The 16,885-nt window shown below is 31.0% G+C and overlaps 4 protein-coding genes across 4 annotated transcripts; 2 read left to right on the forward strand and 2 right to left on the reverse strand.

The window, feature by feature from the left end:
* Positions 1-4,814: 4,814 nt before the first annotated feature.
* Positions 4,815-5,779, forward strand: LOC113855993 (EPIDERMAL PATTERNING FACTOR-like protein 5). Its single transcript, XM_027487621.1, has 3 exons — positions 4,815-4,929; positions 5,366-5,424; positions 5,540-5,779. Exons 1-3 carry the CDS (start codon positions 4,827-4,829, stop codon positions 5,777-5,779), a joined length of 402 nt encoding a protein of 133 aa, XP_027343422.1. The 5' UTR covers positions 4,815-4,826.
* A 1,270-nt stretch (positions 5,780-7,049) lies between these two features.
* Positions 7,050-9,009, forward strand: LOC113855994 (coatomer subunit zeta-2-like). Its single transcript, XM_027487622.1, has 6 exons — positions 7,050-7,061; positions 7,718-7,877; positions 8,181-8,328; positions 8,420-8,497; positions 8,576-8,660; positions 8,950-9,009. Exons 1-6 carry the CDS (start codon positions 7,050-7,052, stop codon positions 9,007-9,009), a joined length of 543 nt encoding a protein of 180 aa, XP_027343423.1.
* Positions 9,010-10,403: 1,394 nt separating this feature from the next.
* On the reverse strand, positions 10,404-13,167 carry LOC113854993 (heterogeneous nuclear ribonucleoprotein 1). Its single transcript, XM_027486388.1, has 6 exons — positions 12,835-13,167; positions 12,641-12,681; positions 11,920-12,083; positions 11,735-11,837; positions 11,478-11,647; positions 10,404-11,360 (listed from the first exon to the last, which is right to left on the reverse strand). The coding sequence occupies exons 1-6, from the start codon at positions 12,957-12,959 to the stop codon at positions 10,896-10,898; spliced, it is 1,068 nt and encodes a 355-aa protein (XP_027342189.1). The 5' UTR covers positions 12,960-13,167; the 3' UTR covers positions 10,404-10,895.
* Positions 13,168-14,843: 1,676 nt separating this feature from the next.
* Positions 14,844-16,443, reverse strand: LOC113856641. The gene is made up of 2 exons (XM_027488563.1): positions 16,026-16,443; positions 14,844-15,317 (listed from the first exon to the last, which is right to left on the reverse strand). Exons 1-2 carry the CDS (start codon positions 16,405-16,407, stop codon positions 14,872-14,874), a joined length of 828 nt encoding a protein of 275 aa, XP_027344364.1. The 5' UTR covers positions 16,408-16,443; the 3' UTR covers positions 14,844-14,871.
* Positions 16,444-16,885: the final 442 nt, after the last annotated feature.

Below are 16,885 nucleotides of genomic sequence, written 5' to 3' on the forward strand. Positions count from 1 at the left end.
GAGGAAAAGAAAAATATACATAAATAACCAATAGTAATAGTTTAGAAGGGTGAGACAAAACTCACCTGGTAGTACAAAATTAGCTTCTTTATAATTTTATCTATACATAAAAGTTTAGTCTTTGAAATGGCACTTCTTAACCTCTTTTATATAGCACAAGTGTGGAAGAGGCATTAGGTAGCTTCAAATCAGAGATATTGATTACAGAAAAATGGGGACCTTTGGAATTTGGTTACCAATAACCGGTTCGGTTTGAATAGAAAATTAAGAGGTAAAGTTGTGGGACTTTTTAGTCCCACAAATTGAGTTATTTAGAATAATAAAAAAAGAGATTGCGACTTGCAGAATCCACGAGGGGTTTGAAGGGGTTCGAATATTCACACATTATGTGTACGTGGGAGTGAGTGCCTCGTATGATACGAACATGGTTTTGTAACATTTTTGGAAGCAGAAAGTGTGACGATGATGTTGAAGTTTGGGCTACACGCGGAGATGGGAAAAGAAATAGAATCAGTCCAAAGCTACAAACTTTTGGCTGTTTATTTCAAATACAAGAATGGGTCCTGATGGAGGAAGAAAGATGTTGATTGATCATTCATGTGTTAGTGCTTTTAATAAAGAGCCTTGCTAGTTAAGAAATTAATGAGTAAAGATTTTTCAATGATCTTCTTTTTCAACTACTAAACCATGATCTAGTCTAGGTACTGATTTAATAAATTTAGATTTAAACATAAAAAGAAAAAACAATGAATTCAATCTTTGGAATAAGCAACTAAAAACATTTTTTTTTTGTATAAAAAATTATCATTTATAAATACTTAAACTCAATTTTAAGGGTCAATCATTACGCATTATTTGAATTTTTTTTCTGCTCTCTTGTTTGTACGATATTGATATTTATGGAAATTTCTTTTAGAAAGTTCATTTTCTTATTTCCAGAGGCTTGTTCTTGGGTCAGCAAATTGTTCAGAAGGTTCTTCTTGAGCAAAATACAAATCCTCATATTAGAAAAAAAAAAGAAGTAAAAATACAGTATAAGTGGAAAATGTGCACGAATTTTTATCTAATTTAAAAAAAAAAATACATTATCAATGCGCAATAATAAGATTTAACTTATTGAAACCAACTAATATTATGAAGTTAGGTCACAGAATCAATCAAAGTAGCATGTGTTTATTCTAAGGCATAACATTTTTATTTAAGACATGAATTTACATCCTTTAAAATAAAGGTACACTTAAAATAAAATGTTAAATTAAATTATTTCTATTAATTAAGTTAACAATTTAATAATTTTATAAATCGTTATACATACCTTTATAGTTTATAAATGATAACGCTCAAAAAAATAATTCAAACTTACAATACCTTTTTTTTTTGGTCTAGTTCATTCTTTTTGGGCCCCTATAATTGGAAGAAAGCGCTGGAAGGCCCCAAATGTAATTTTTCAGGCCTCAAGATCAAATCAAACATTTTGACAAAACAAAATATAACAAACATTCGACCAAAAATTCTAACCAACATTGTTCCAATATGAAATTATCCTAAAACTAGTTCTTCTTCTATTGGAGTTCAGAAGTACAACCATTGTTACATGTTTGTTTTGGAATTTCAATCTTCCAAAATCAATTATCACCGTGATTTTTAGTTTGGATATTTAAAAAAAAAATTGATCCAGCTCTAATTTCTAATGAAAATGACTCTGACTTAGATTTTGTTATAATCAAAATTGATTATGAAATGTGACCCTCACAGGAACACTAAAAAAACAGACTCTTCAAAAGTTTCTTGTAATATTTCTTAGAAAACAAAGGACAAATCGTATAAGTTTTTTCAAAAGAAAAAGATTATTTATTAAAAAAATGTCAACAAAATTTAAGATAAATAATGGGCAATTTTTAAAAATAATTAGAACACAAATAAAATCATTACCTTTATAGCCCTCAAGCGCGATGACGAAGTCAGAAGAGCTTCAGATGACAAAATAAAGCGTCCCAATGAGTATGACCGGATGAAAGAGAAGACTGAGGCCGCAATTGAGGCAATTCATCCGAAGAAGGAATGTGGCACTTAATTGTTTGGTTAATTAAATGTTTTGTCCATTAAATTTTGATGATTATTAACATTATCTGCTCACTTAGTTGTTTATTTGAATGCTACTTCTTTTTGTTCTATTACTTGGAAAAATCTATAAAACCATGTAGCTAATATGATTTCCCAGAAACTTTAATTAATCAAACTAGAAGCTTCTATACATGATGAGAACTAGAGGTACTAGGACAGCACAGAGGACACTGGTAACAGATTCTATGAATGTCACCAAATGAAGCACTCTGGCTGTGGCTAAGTGTGTTCTCAAACAGGCATATTTATACTAAACACTTTGTGTTGGCAAGTTGCAGTGTAGTTTTTATTGGTTCCAAGTTTAAACTAATTAATTAATTAAGGTTGTGACCCCCTTGCATGCAACCAAAATGGCTCGTTCTTCTTGGCAATGGCCACAGGTGACATCAATAGGTTACCCCCTGCGTGCTGGAATATTTGTGATGAACTATAACACGCAATGCACAAATAATAGGTGGAGCAGTGACAATTGATGTCACAAGTTAAGAACTAAAGTTCAGAATTGCTATGTTATCCCTTATTGGTTGGTGCAGAGGTGTATAATGGGGTGGCATTTTTTATTTGTAATACTCATAAAAATATTGTTTGCATTCTTGCTCTGCCAAGTGGGAGCCACCCAGTTAGGTGAGCTTTAGATTTTAATTATAAAATTTAGTTTTCTTATAATTAAAATTCATTTATAATATTAATTTTTTAATATTTTTTAATTAATTTTTTACAAGTTGAAATGTATTGGTTAGTTTTAATTTATTAAGAAATATTTTTTAAAAATTACATGTACCATCCATAAAAAATAATCACATTTGAGACCAAAAAAAATATTATTTTATTGTTTTATTTTTTTCTTATAAATATTTGTTACTTGACCTTATATATATTTAACCAAAAATATCTTAAGTATTTTAGTAAAATATGAATACTCCCTTTTTTTCTAGTATTTTAAACACCACTTATAACAGGCCTGTGCTTCGCCCGACGGTGTATTAGTGTTACTGTCTATAACTCAGTCGCCAAAGCTACTTTGGAATGGGAGATATAAACATTTCCATTGGTAGGAAAGTGATAATTATTTATTATTCAAATGAAAAGTCCCGTAATCCTAGTGCAAGCATATTTAATGCATGTTTGGATTATAATTTGCACACTCTAAATCAGATTCAGAGTGTTGAATTAAATTTCATTCAGAAATAATACATTTGACAAAATCACAGTTGAAGTGTATTTGAACATGATTTTGAATTTTTAATTATAAGTACAAGTGAAAAAAAAAAATTCATTACTATTAAGACCAGACAGATGATAGTATAAACTATAATCGAACATACTAATATTATTTGTTCAACAAGTTAACGTGAATCATTGAACAATCTTTTCTACTTTGTTTTGTTGTTTCTATCAATCCCTTTTCACCAATCCATGTTTTATTTTCTGATTGAGAATTAAATTGAACCTACCTAGAATTTAGGTGCACTTGATGGATGACGTTTTTTTATCATTTGATTAATTTTTTACTAACCTTTCTACAACTTCTCCAAGCTCATCATTAGTGTTCATGCTTATTCTCAACAGACGACTAGGTCAGTTGAGTATTAGATCGAACACAAGAACGTCCACTTACTAATTTATAAAACAGAGAGAGCAATATAAAATGATTAAAATAGAAATAAAAAGATTAAAAAAACAATAAAAAAATTTAAAACTAAACTATTTAAAGACAATTTTGTGTACAGTAATAAACTGAATATGTTTAATTATTAACCTCAAATGTTCATCCATCCTTTCATCTCTAGATGTTGGAGTTTTCTTAGATTGAGATTTCGTGCTTTTTTATATCAACTACACCCTGTATTTAATGCATCTTTAGATCAAAATTTTGTGCATTTTTTGTGCAAAAGTGCAAAACTAATCAGACTTGTTACTTGGAGCATAATAAATAGTGTAACTAGAATCTGGTGTTCATTGAATGTGGGGAAATTGAATTGAATGTGATGGAAAGAAAGCATAAATGAACGGTGGAGATTGGGTGTAGGCACATGATAGAGGAAACTTGTGTGTTCCCCAACAACAAACTGGTAGAAAGTTGACCCTAGTACAACATTAATCCATTAACTAACTCAATAAATATTTGTTGGTGCAGAGGCTGATGCATTTTTCCCACTTCATATAACTGCCACTCTGCCATCGATTTCTTTCTTCCGTATATGGCAACGAAATAAAAGCATGAGTAAAAGACAAAGGCTCTGCAGTCTAGGTGCAAAGTTATTATTGTTAATCAGATAAATAATGAGGGTCTTGCAGGTGTTTCAGACCCAAAATGGGTGCTGTTATTCTGGAAGTGTAGAGCACCATATATAGTACATGCAGTACTTTTAGATTGATTTGAGAGGGAGCTTGTATTGAAAGGTAAGCAATCCAAGGTTAGAGGCAGAAAGAGAGTGCAAAACAGACTAGTCTTAGTTAGGAGTTCCTAGTGAAACTTGCTTGAGTTGTTAACTGTTTCAAAAGTAACCAGAATCACTTGCTTGTCAAGCAATATCTCTCGCATGCTTTTTGGGATTTGCAAGCCCCTTTGCTACTAGCCCTTTTCGCCCTTCTTATATTCCACAATTCAGCTATCATCATGCCTTGCCTCTTGTTGTGAAGGGAGAGGATTTACATCATCATAATCACCACCACATTCATCATTTGAGATTTTGAGAAAAATGAAGGCAAGATTCTTTTGTTTTCTGCTAGCCCTGCAAATCATGAGTTGGGTCTGTGTAGCAAGGAGACCTTTTCCTCCATCTGTTGCCATGTCCCATCCAGGTTAGTTATAGTTTAAACTTCAATTCACACCATTTTCATCATTCACTTTTTTCCATTACGTGTCAATAAATCTTACTTTTCCTTGCAATTATGTGTTCATCATACCTCCTCAGCTTCAATGTTTCTATTCCTCACTATATCAGTCAGCAATTATATATGTAAATATATATTTCAGTTTTTCTTATGTGATAAGAATCAATATATAAATAATTTTAAAATTATAACAATTAATGTTATCAATGCATTAAAATTTATGATAGTTCTTGTATTAAAAAACCCGTATATATTTTCAAACATTTGTTTATAAAATTGCATGCCTATGTCTTATCCTTTGAGCCTAATGACTTTTCAGTGAACATACGTTGCTATTTGAACCATTGACTAAATCAATCATGCAATTTATTGTTTCTCTCCTGTGTTATCTATGCTTCATAAGGCCCCAAGGAGAAAACGACACTGCTGTCTTCACCTCCGTATACTGTAGAGTCAGAAAAGGTGCGTCTTCTCTCATTCTATAAATTTGCAGCTTGAGGGGTTTTTCTGGTATCCTAGCTAGTCAAGATGCATAGTGCTGACTTACTGTGTCTATTTTATTTTCCCCATGTTAAAGGGTTTAATGGGAAGGGAAGATATGTCATTATCAGGGATAGAGCAAGAAGCATATAAGGGAGTAAGGAAAATAGGGTCAAGTCCACCAAGTTGTGAGCACAAGTGTTATGGTTGCACTCCATGTGAAGCTATTCAAGTGCCCAACACTAGCAGCAGGCACAGCCATTTGGGCATTCAATACGCAAATTATGAGCCTGAGAGCTGGAAATGCAAGTGTGGTCCTTCCTTCTACAGCCCGTGAACATACATAATAATAACCTAATACACTTTGAATATGTATAGTTCATAATCATCTGCTATCGATCTCTCTGGTTCATATTTATTATTGTTCCTTTGTACAAACATTCAAATTCAAAGGATTTTAGTAAGTCCTCTATACATACATATGCTTCAATTCTTATTGAACCTATTTTAGGTGGTCAACATATTTTTAACTACTAATTTCAAAGCTTTAACGTAAATCTATTTAAAACTTACATAAAATCTAATTTAATAACCATTTTGAATAATTCTCTTAAAAATATAATTAAATAAATAAATATAGATTAATTCAAATATGTATCATCTCACGGAGAATTGGGCTGGACCTATAATTTATTAAATTAGACTATACATGACAAATTCAAGTAGGTTTATATTGGGTCCAATCTATGACAAGCTAGTGGTGTTGATTCCAGGAAACATGCTGCATAGAACAAAAACATTTTGGACTGGGCTGAACTGATTAAATTGTTTAAAAAGTTGCTGCGGTAAATATTTATTCGACAAATTCATACATTGTGGGCCACAGACTAAATGGGCTAGGGAGTGACAAACTTTTAGACAAACTATTTAAAACCTTATTGATAAATTAATAATAAATAAGTACAAATATTTATATAAAAATATTAATTATATATTAGCAAAAAAAAATAAATTTTGCTAATAAATAATTAGGTTTTAAATAATTTTATATAGACATTTGTACTTGTTTATTATTAATTTATTAATAAAATTTCACAATACTGCACAATACATGTATTATAATATAAATTTTTTTAAAAGAATTAGAATTTTTAATAAAAATGACTAATATAAAATTTTTGTAAAAATTAAAAAAATAGAATAAATTAAAAAATAAAAGATAAAATTGAATTTTACTTTAAAATTAAAAGATGAAAAATTAACTTTATCTATTTTATATTTAATATATTTATAATTTGATTAGTTTCTCACAGAAATTTTTTACTCTTAAAAATATTTTTATTTATCATTATTTAAAGTAATTATGTAAACAATTAAGTCGGCATAACACACATCAATTTATTTGTTAAAAATACCATTTTCATTTGAAGTTTTCAGCGTCAGTTTGAACAAAACTTCTGGCGAGTAAGAAGGTGAGAATTATAATAGTATATGCATAAAAAAAAAAATTGTATTTACGGACTTGCCCTTGCTCTCACTCAAAACAAAATTAATTATTACAGTTATATAGAAGTCCTTCGCTCCGTAACTGATTCTGTTTCTCCGAAATGGCGTCCCATGTGAGTCTCTCTTCACTGCACACAAATCACAATGTGTGACATACTTGGATTCACGTTAAATCTACTCAGATATGGATCTGTTTTAGCCTACAAATTATAGCTTTCACGTTTTAACATGAATAGCTGAGATTTCCTGATCCATCCGTAACTTAATTGTATAAGTATCAACTCTTTCATGTTATGTATTTCATTGATCCGTAAAGGCTGAGTCAATATTCAAAATCTTTCCTCCGATGCATCGTCAAGTGATTTGGAATTTGAGTAATGATATATCTTTGCAACCCTGATTTACCTCTATTTTCCTTGGAGATCCATTTACGACATTCTATTCTCAGTATTATCTCATGAACTTTACCATTATCAATTGATAGTTGTTTTGGTCAATTCGTGGAAATATCATCTTTCTCTTGTTTTGTTGCTATTGGATATTGCAAGTCATAATTTGATTCTCCTGGATTGCGAGAGTTGTCTGTAATTTTATATATTATGTACACTCTGGTTCCCTGTACTGAGATTCTTCGATTTTGTTGACATCACAATTTATTGAGAACTAATATGAGACAATAGTATATGTTTATAAATATTTGTTTAAGGTATTGGTTAGATGTATGATATGGTAACTCTTTTCATGACTTGCTGGTATATTTCATCTGTAGAGTTCGTGTCGGTCAATAAAGAATATTCTTCTTTTAGACTCCGAGGGAAAGCGTGTGGCAGTCAAGTATTTTTCAGATGACTGGCCAACTAACAGTGCAAAGCTAGCTTTTGAGAAGTTTGTGTTCAGTAAGACTATTAAATCAAATGCTCGAACAGAAGGTAAGCGTTGAAGAGTTTGATACGTGTCAAGAGATCGAGTCATAATTTTATATACCAAAGCATATTTTCTGCTATTTGTTGTTAGTATTGTTATCATTGAATCAAAGAATAAACTTTTAACTGAGCTGATGGAATGATCAAATTATTAGAGTAAAATTTGAGATATATCAAATTATTAGCCTTAAAATTTTGCACCCAGGTTTTTTAATTGGAGCATTATTTTATTTATTTTAGCATTTACTGAGTGGAAGTCTTGATCTCGTTTTTCTTTCGAAATGATATATTGTTTCGCATTATCTATAGCTGAGATCACGTTACTTGAGAACAATATCATTATTTACAAGTTTGTACAAGACCTACATTTCTTTGTCACTGGCGACGACGATGAAAATGAGGTCGTTTTAGCTTCAGTTCTTCAGGGTTTCTTTGACGCAATCACCCTTCTGTTAAGGTAATTTGGGTCTTATTTTATTATCTAGTTAAATATGGCTGCGTTTTTCCTCATCATGCTTATGACTCGTTATTTTTTGTGTCATTAATAGGAACAATGTTGACAAAAGAGAGGCGCTTGAGAACTTGGATCTCATTCTTTTATGCCTTGATGAGATTATTGACGGAGGGTATGCGTCTGTTGTTAGTTACAGATTGTTATTTGCATTAAGTTTTTTTTTTTTTCTAAATATTTTGCTCCCTTCAAGGATGATACTTGAAACAAATGGACCACTTATTGCTGAAAAAGTGACCTCGCATAACGTGGATGCTGACTCCCCCTTGTCCGAGCAGGTAATGCAACACATTTTTCTGTTTTCTTTGTGTGTTAATAAGGTATGCTCGTTGTTTGATTTTACATTACAGAGAAACATGCCTTGTCATATAAACCTGAGGTTGCTAAATTTATTCCTCAAAATTACGTTATTTGTGAGGACTCTAAACAGTTATTTTCTAACTCGTAATTTTTGCAAGGTTAATTTTGTCGTGAAAAAAAATTATTTTTTGATGTGTTATGGATAATGTTAGGGTTAGAATAACACATTTCGATCTTCAATCCGACAGTGAATTTATGATATTGCAGACATTAACTCAAGCATGGGCTACAGCTAGAGAACATTTGACAAGAACCCTTTTAAAGTGATGGTTGCATGCACAGACGTGAATTTTATTTTATTTTATTTTTTTCATTTTTTTGTTTTTTGCCTAGACTGTCATTTCATCCTCTCATTTGTTGGGAGGTACTGCGATAGGAGCATTATGTCATTCGAACGTTGATCTAGGTTTTTTAAAAAAAAAAAGTATTTCCGCTATTATTTTTCAAATACCGAAAAGGAATTATTCTAAATAACCATTATGGGATTATTTAATGACACTCTTGTATTTGTTTTAATTTGGCTTCTTTCCAATTAATTTTTCCTCAAGTTTCTTATATACCCCTTATTAAAAAGGTAAATGAAACTAATAAGTTATTGTCAATCTTATTATCTAATTTTAATTAACAATTACAATACTTTTAAATATACTCTTTTTTATTATAATAATGCTTTTAAAAAAATTGTGTGCCCTAAGTAGAAAAGATTAAATTAAAAATTAATACAATCCAATTCGAAGAAGTGCTGCACGACATTAAGCTCCAGCTACAATTTTTAAATTTCTCACATTGTTGTAATATTAACGTAAAATTAAAACAGGGAAATAAAAGAATAGAAAGAACAAAAAGTTAAAGATAATGAATATGAAGAAAGAATCTCAAATTCCTTTGACCTAAAACAAAATCTCAAATTCATTTCTATATGCAATGCACATTAAATTTCCTATTTATAGGCTAAATTTACAAGAGTTTTTCTTCTTAAATATGAATTAAACAAAAATATGACAATTTTTTAGACTTTTTTGAACATGAGAAGGTTAAAAAATAATAATTCACTCGTAATAATTCATGACATATTCATTTTTCACAGCACATTGGGCGGACGAATTTTAACTCTTTGGGGTGGGTTATGTTTTGAGGGAAGGGGTAGTTAAAAAGTTAATAAAGATCTTAGCGTTAAGCATTAGTTCTTTGGACTAATTTTAACAAAACCGTTAACTTTTTTTATATTTTGCCTTAAACAATTTCGGGTATTTAGATGAGCAAGAAAAGGTGAAAAACATGCAGTGAACAAACTAACGTAAATACAAGTTGCCTGTCGAAAAACGTAAACCACTTGAACATAACCTTACTGCCTCTACAGTAGATTCATAATCCCAAACGAATGGTCCTTTTTTGGGTTATTTTTAAACAAAACAATACCCCCAAACACGAGTCCAACAAACAAGACCAGTCTTAAACCCATATCCCAGGCTTGTATGCAATCATATTTGATAGCCGAGAAAATTCTCAGACCAAAACACAAAAAGCCGAAAATTCGGCCTGAAGAATACCCCTCACCCACAACAATACTTTTACGTAACAGTTTAAAGTAAGTAGGCTTGCTTATTAATATGTAAACAAACGCAGATAGGATAAAGAACAAAAAACAAGGCTCTAGATATAGAAATATGCAAATATTTTAACCAAAATATAAAAACACAATTCGAAAAGCATTCAATATATACAAAGATAAAATTGATCTTACTCCTGAATTAACTCCTATCGAACAATTTTCTTTAAAACCTAGTTTAAATTAATAATGATCATCCCGTCTTGCCCTCGGTATATCTTTGTCCACCTTGAGGATTTACAATAAACCTAAGACTTAACACAGTAGTTGCAGTGAGAAATTTAAGTGTATAAGCGATTTAGTAGCCAATGCACCAGCGTCTAAGAATCTTTCATTATATGACACTCACAATTCTAGAAATCCGCTCAGCCTTTATCAAAGAAATTCAAGAAAGTTTTGCTAGATCTATTAGATACAACATGTATACTTTCCGTTTTCCAACTCCAGATCAGAATGATATCTCAAGCAAACCTGAGGGTGGTACTGCTTTTGTAGCACATACCTTTTGCTGGAAGAGTCCAGTATGCTGATTCTGGAAAGCAAATCACTTCCAATAAGGATGGTACCTACCAGCAGTACCATCATCCTTCTCAGCCACTTTTCCACTGTCATAGCCACCAGCACGATTGAAACCAGCAGTTCTTCCATATGCATTACCAAGTCCATAGGCAGTAATACCACCAATTCCATAACCACCAGGATTACCATAAGAATTGACTCCATAACCACCAAAGCAATACATTGGCCCACCATATCCAAATCCATAACCATATCCACAATAGCCACCATAAGCAGCGGTAGAGCTTCCATTGTAACTCCCCTCGAAATGGCTATATGCTTCGTTCATTCCAGAATCTGTATACTGTCCGCCCCTTTTTCCATGGTTATGAATTCTAGAATTATTTCCACCATATCCATCCATACCACTGCCAAAACCACCATATGACTTTCGTGAGGTGCTGCTGTAATCAAATCCAGATCTTTTGGGCTCAGCTCTCTTAATCTCAACCTATATTTATAGTTGGAAAAAGTGATCCAAAAGAATATACAAAAAACAACTCAATAATATCAGCTTCTGTTTGGAACAACATGAATATTTTAATTTAAATTCAATAGTTTCACAAACCTGCTTGCCTCCAATTTCATGTATTTTTCCCACTGAAAAAACATTATCAACCGAATCTTCACTGTCAAAAGTGACAAATCCAAAGCCTCTAGATCTCCCAGTCTTGTGATCTAGCATGATTTGGCACTCAACAATATTACCATAAGGAGAAAAGTACTCCCTTAACTCATCTACATTGTAATTCATTATAGTCAGGAGATAGAATACACAAATTCCACAATAATCTTAAAAATGCAATGGTGGCTGGTTTACTATACCATCAGTGAAAAACTGGGGTATCCCACCGACAAATATCTTTTTTGTTTTTAATACTCCAACAACTTCCATGTCCTCCCTAGGGACTGTCCTCTTGACTTCAACCTGATAAAACAAAGTTGACTTTCCCATCAAAGGCAAGAAGCACTACAATTCTTTGGGTCTACATGTTTATAAAAAAGGTTACCACTCTGCCATCTATAGTATGTTCGTGTGCCAGAACTTCATCTGCTACAGCTGAATCAGCAAATGTTACAAAGCCAAACCCCCGTGGTCGTCCAGAATGTCTATTCATCATTATCACTGAATCTATTACTTCTCCATATTTGTTGAAGTATTTAAAAAATGACTCTGACAAACAAAGAATCAAAATGAGAAAATTACATAGATAAAGAAACATCAATTTCATCTTCCACTCATATTCCCACATTCAGTTCGGTAAGGATAGAAACAAAGCAAAAAACTCCTGGAAGAGACAACAACATAGAGTGCCCTGTATCAAAGAAACAGTCCTTAATTTGCATATATGGCATAAATCAAGAGTGCTAAAAAAGAATAACGCCAAAATGCTTTTTTCCGCATCTCAACGTTGTTACTTAATAACATCTTGCACAGGATAAGAAACTAAAAAAATGTTTGACAACCAATAGAATACGAGACCAGAATCACATTCAGCTTTAACTAAATACTCTTATATAAAAAATTCAGTCCAGATACTTATCCACGAAGTAAAATCTTTCACCATGAAACAATCAACTGCGTTAGAAACCAAGGCTCGTGTTCAAATGAGAAAGGCTCAAAACCATCGTCCGGCCATAATTCGACACTAATGGCTTCTAATCATTGAATTAGCATCAAGAATAGAACACAAAAATTATCTAATCCGTAAGTGGAATAAGTGAGAATACCTTCAGAAGTCTCCCAAGATATGCCTCCAACGAAGAGTTTTCTAATACACAAGAAAGATCAAGTTGTTAATTTATCCACACAAAAAAAAAAGAAGAAGCTGTAATTGGAAAATGCAAAAGGATGGTGCAGATGCACCACCTTTCACCCTCTCTCTCTCTTCTCCATACTACAGAACACTATAAAACTAACTAACCCTAAAGAGGACTCGCGTCGATTGAAGGAGGGCTTTACGGTGCTTTGCAGATCATCGTTGGCATCAACATTAAAGGAGTGAGACTCCAATTCCAATGGAGAGTGTTGAGAGAGATGATAATCCATCGGAATCGAACCTTTCAGCGTTTTTCTCTATCCCTATTTCCTCCACCCAAAACCATGCAACTTCAAATGAACAAAGATTGTGCGTGCATGCTACTAATTTTGGTAAAGTGAAGGCAGAGTCAAAACCCTAGAACGCTAATTAAACTTGCGTGATTTTTTGCTCCCCCCTTCCCTGCTACTTCTAGGTTTATCCAGTGACACAAATTTCAATCATAATGGTAAGTGAATCAAAATAAATATAACCTTCTTTCAAAGAAGCAGTTCAATTTTTTTATATGTAAACTTGCTATATATGTATAATCGCTAATTGTTTTAATAAAAAATATATTTTGCATGTTAAATATGAGGTTTTTAAAATTAAATATTTCTTTTTTACAATGTAATCCTACAATTCCTTATATAAAATAATTTTAAATTTAATTCTAAGTAATACTTTATGATTTCCATAATTATTTTTAATCTAAAAAATATTTTTATTTATATTAAAAATAAAAATTTATTTGTCCTAAAAATTATAAATTTTGTTAAATTAAAAAGTCATATAATATGCTTTATTTTTTTATCTAAAAAGATGCCTACAACAACAAAAATCATTAATAATTTATTTATAAGTTTAATCATAAAATGGGTTAAAATAAACTTAAAAATTTATTAAAAGGATATAAATATAGTTATACCTAAACAAAATTCAAATGAACTGTTTTACATAATTCTTTCATGATTATCCTCAGAAAGACATTTAAATAGTGGTTAAATATATTTATATTTTGACGGCATCTGATTTAAATCTTTAAAAAATTATTTTTCATTTTTTAATTTAACCCTTTTGATTTATCTACAAATAATATAGTTAATTAAAATGTTTTCATGTAATTGATTTTTTATTGGATCAGGTTGTTGTTAAGGACAAAAGGTGTTGATCTTGAAATTTTTAGAAACTAAAATAAAAAAACTAAAATTAAGATCTCACAAAAATATAAAAATTATTATTTTATTTTTATACAAAATAAAATAAATTATCTAGATGTTCAATTTTAAAGAAAGATATTAATGTCATGTAAAATAAAAAGAGATAATAATTTGAGTAATAAATTATGAATTGATGATTTAATGTTATCTTAATAAAATCGTATTCAAATCTTTGTCCAGAAATAGAGGAGAAATTCTTACGAGTGAAGAAACTGAAAACCTCCTCATCCATTCCTTATCCTTTGATGTTTTTCTTTTTTTAAGTTTCACATTGTTAAAAAATAAGTATAGTGCTTTTTATTAAAAAAAAATATAGTATTTAACAGAATTAGCATTTAAATTTTATTAAATTTTCTAATTTTTCATAAAAAGTTTATTATATAACTTTTTTGTGTAATGTTTCACATCATATTATATATATAGATTTTCAAATTTATAGAAATTTTTGTTGACCTATAAAATTAATTAGCTTTAATGATCGTAATTATCTTATAAAATTATTAAAATATTGATACAGAAGTCTACGTTGCACAGGTTGGTTAATTTAATTTAAAAATAATTATTTTTAATATAAAATAAAGATTAAAAAATAAAAAAGTATTAACTTAAAAAAGAAATTGCATTCATGTATGTCACTTAAGATTAGAAGATAAAATATTTTGATGATGGGAATGATTTTTTTTAAAGAAATTTGATATTCTCATTTAAAACATTAGAAAAACAAAATGGGTAAGCGATAGATGTAAGATTACAGTAAACAAAATTACAGTTCCATAAGAAAAATTAATAAATAAAACAAAACTAACATTCTGTAGATAATAGACATACATAAAAGCTATTTGCAAAATTATGAATCTCAAATGCCAATTTTAACCAGCAATTAACCTGTCGATTTCGAATAATTCACATTTAACAGTGATCATTTATACTATTACCCTTATTATTAATCCTCCACTCCGTCGTCATCATCTTCTTCAAACTCTTCTTCTTCATCATTATCGTCATCATCCTCCTCATCCTCTTCATCAGCAACAATGAAACCTCCTAGCGTCTCATCATCATCTTCTTCTTCAACACTACTTTTATTAGCTTTAGTATCTCTGTTAGATCCTTTACTGTCTTTCGATCTTGTGGAGTACCCAGGTCGCTTACCTTTCCGTATAGTGACAACAAGGTCCTTATCATCTTCACTTTCACCACTCCACTCCTCATCTTCATTGTCTTTACACGTTTTTCGCTTTCTCCCCATTTTCCTCCTCTCCTCAAAATCCTCCTCATCCTCATCATCTTTTTTAGGCTCCTCAAGGAACCAATCCCAATTCTTCATATTCCGTATCATGCCCTTGGGATAGTGGTCAAACTCGTGTCCCATCACAAGAAAACCAAACTCTGCATTTTCAAAATTACAACATGATAATGTAGCACCTTCAAAAGGACTCAAATAGCTATCACTGTAAATTTCAAAAAAACTATGTTATTCATAATTGAATTATACTATCCTTGGAAGGTTGCAGAGATACTTACAACTGCATATAATTTTTACAAACTAGCAAAAGTAATACTTCAAAATTGTTTATACTACAGAATCTTGCTCTGCAAAAATTCCATCTTTGACATGAACTCAGCAGAGTTGAACAATCATCAACTGAAAAGATTATTCTTTTTCTTCTTTTCCAAGAAAAAAAAACTTGCATTTTTTGGGAGGGGGCAAAAACACTAAACCATTAACCATTTAATTTCCATTTCTAGCAGCCGAAAAGGTCACCACATTTTACCTGCACTCAGGTTCCCGAGACAAAACAAAAATATTAAAGCATAATAAGACCATTATACTCAATAATTCAAATTCATACTCCTTAACAGTCAGTATCAGCAACCAAAATTACATCAGAAAGTATTGGGACCTTCCCAGCAATGAAATTGATGAAAGGTACACAATCTTGGCAATGAACGAAAGAGGATATCAACACCATAGGGAAAGGCAACACTCCTTCAAAGTCCATCATGAGTACATCCACACACAAATACTCACACACACACATATATATATAAAGCCATCGACTGTTTCAGGTTATTGAATTTGAATAAAGGAAACACCTTTAACGGGATCGATTTCCGAAACATCAAGTTGGTGGAGCTTAAGCTGAGGCTGAGATTGAATCTTCTTGAAGAGGAACCAGAAGGGTGCCTCGGGAGACAAGCAGAAACGGTCTCCGAATTGCAAGTGACCATTGTCGAACTTCCTGAAGAGCCTAAGCGAGTCGTGGGTCCATACCCAAATGGGGTTCCTTCCAATGACTTGGAAAGAAACCCTAGCATGTTCTGACTCTGATTGTTCGAGTTGGAACGAAACGTGGCGACGAGAAACGGTGCGGTCGTGAGTATTGAAACCACAACCTCGTCCAAACACTACATTGTCCTCCTTTCCCAACGCGAATTTTGAACCATCTTCACCTTGCAGTTCCACTTCCAAGTCCATGGATTTTCCACAACCATCTTTTCATTTCCTTGCTTCGTAAAAAATTAAACACACCTTGCACCTTCCATTATTAAATTTCGTTTATGTTTTATTTTAATCTTTTAAAATTTTCATTTACTGTAATTTAGTTGTTTAAATTTAATTTATGTTATAATTCACTTTTTCAATTTTTAAAAAATTGTACTTTATCTTCTACACAATAAATATAATTTATAATGACGATAATTAATAATAACAATATTTTAAAATTTGGTCAATGATAATAATTTTACATAATTGTGAGATATTTAAAATTTTAAGTAAAAATAAATAATTAATATGAATTATTTACATACAAGTAAAAAAGCTTTTAGGTTAAATATTATGGTGACATATTTATTTTTTTTAAAATGGCATTTTTTATTTTCAAGTATAACTTGATATCATTTAGAAATGAAAGTGAAAATGGTTTATTATATAAAAAAACATATTATATTTT

This window comes from Abrus precatorius, unplaced genomic scaffold (genome assembly GCF_003935025.1).
Source record: "Abrus precatorius isolate BTA unplaced genomic scaffold, Abrus_2018 Scaffold11, whole genome shotgun sequence".
In the NCBI taxonomy this organism is placed as follows: Eukaryota; Viridiplantae; Streptophyta; class Magnoliopsida; order Fabales; family Fabaceae; genus Abrus; species Abrus precatorius.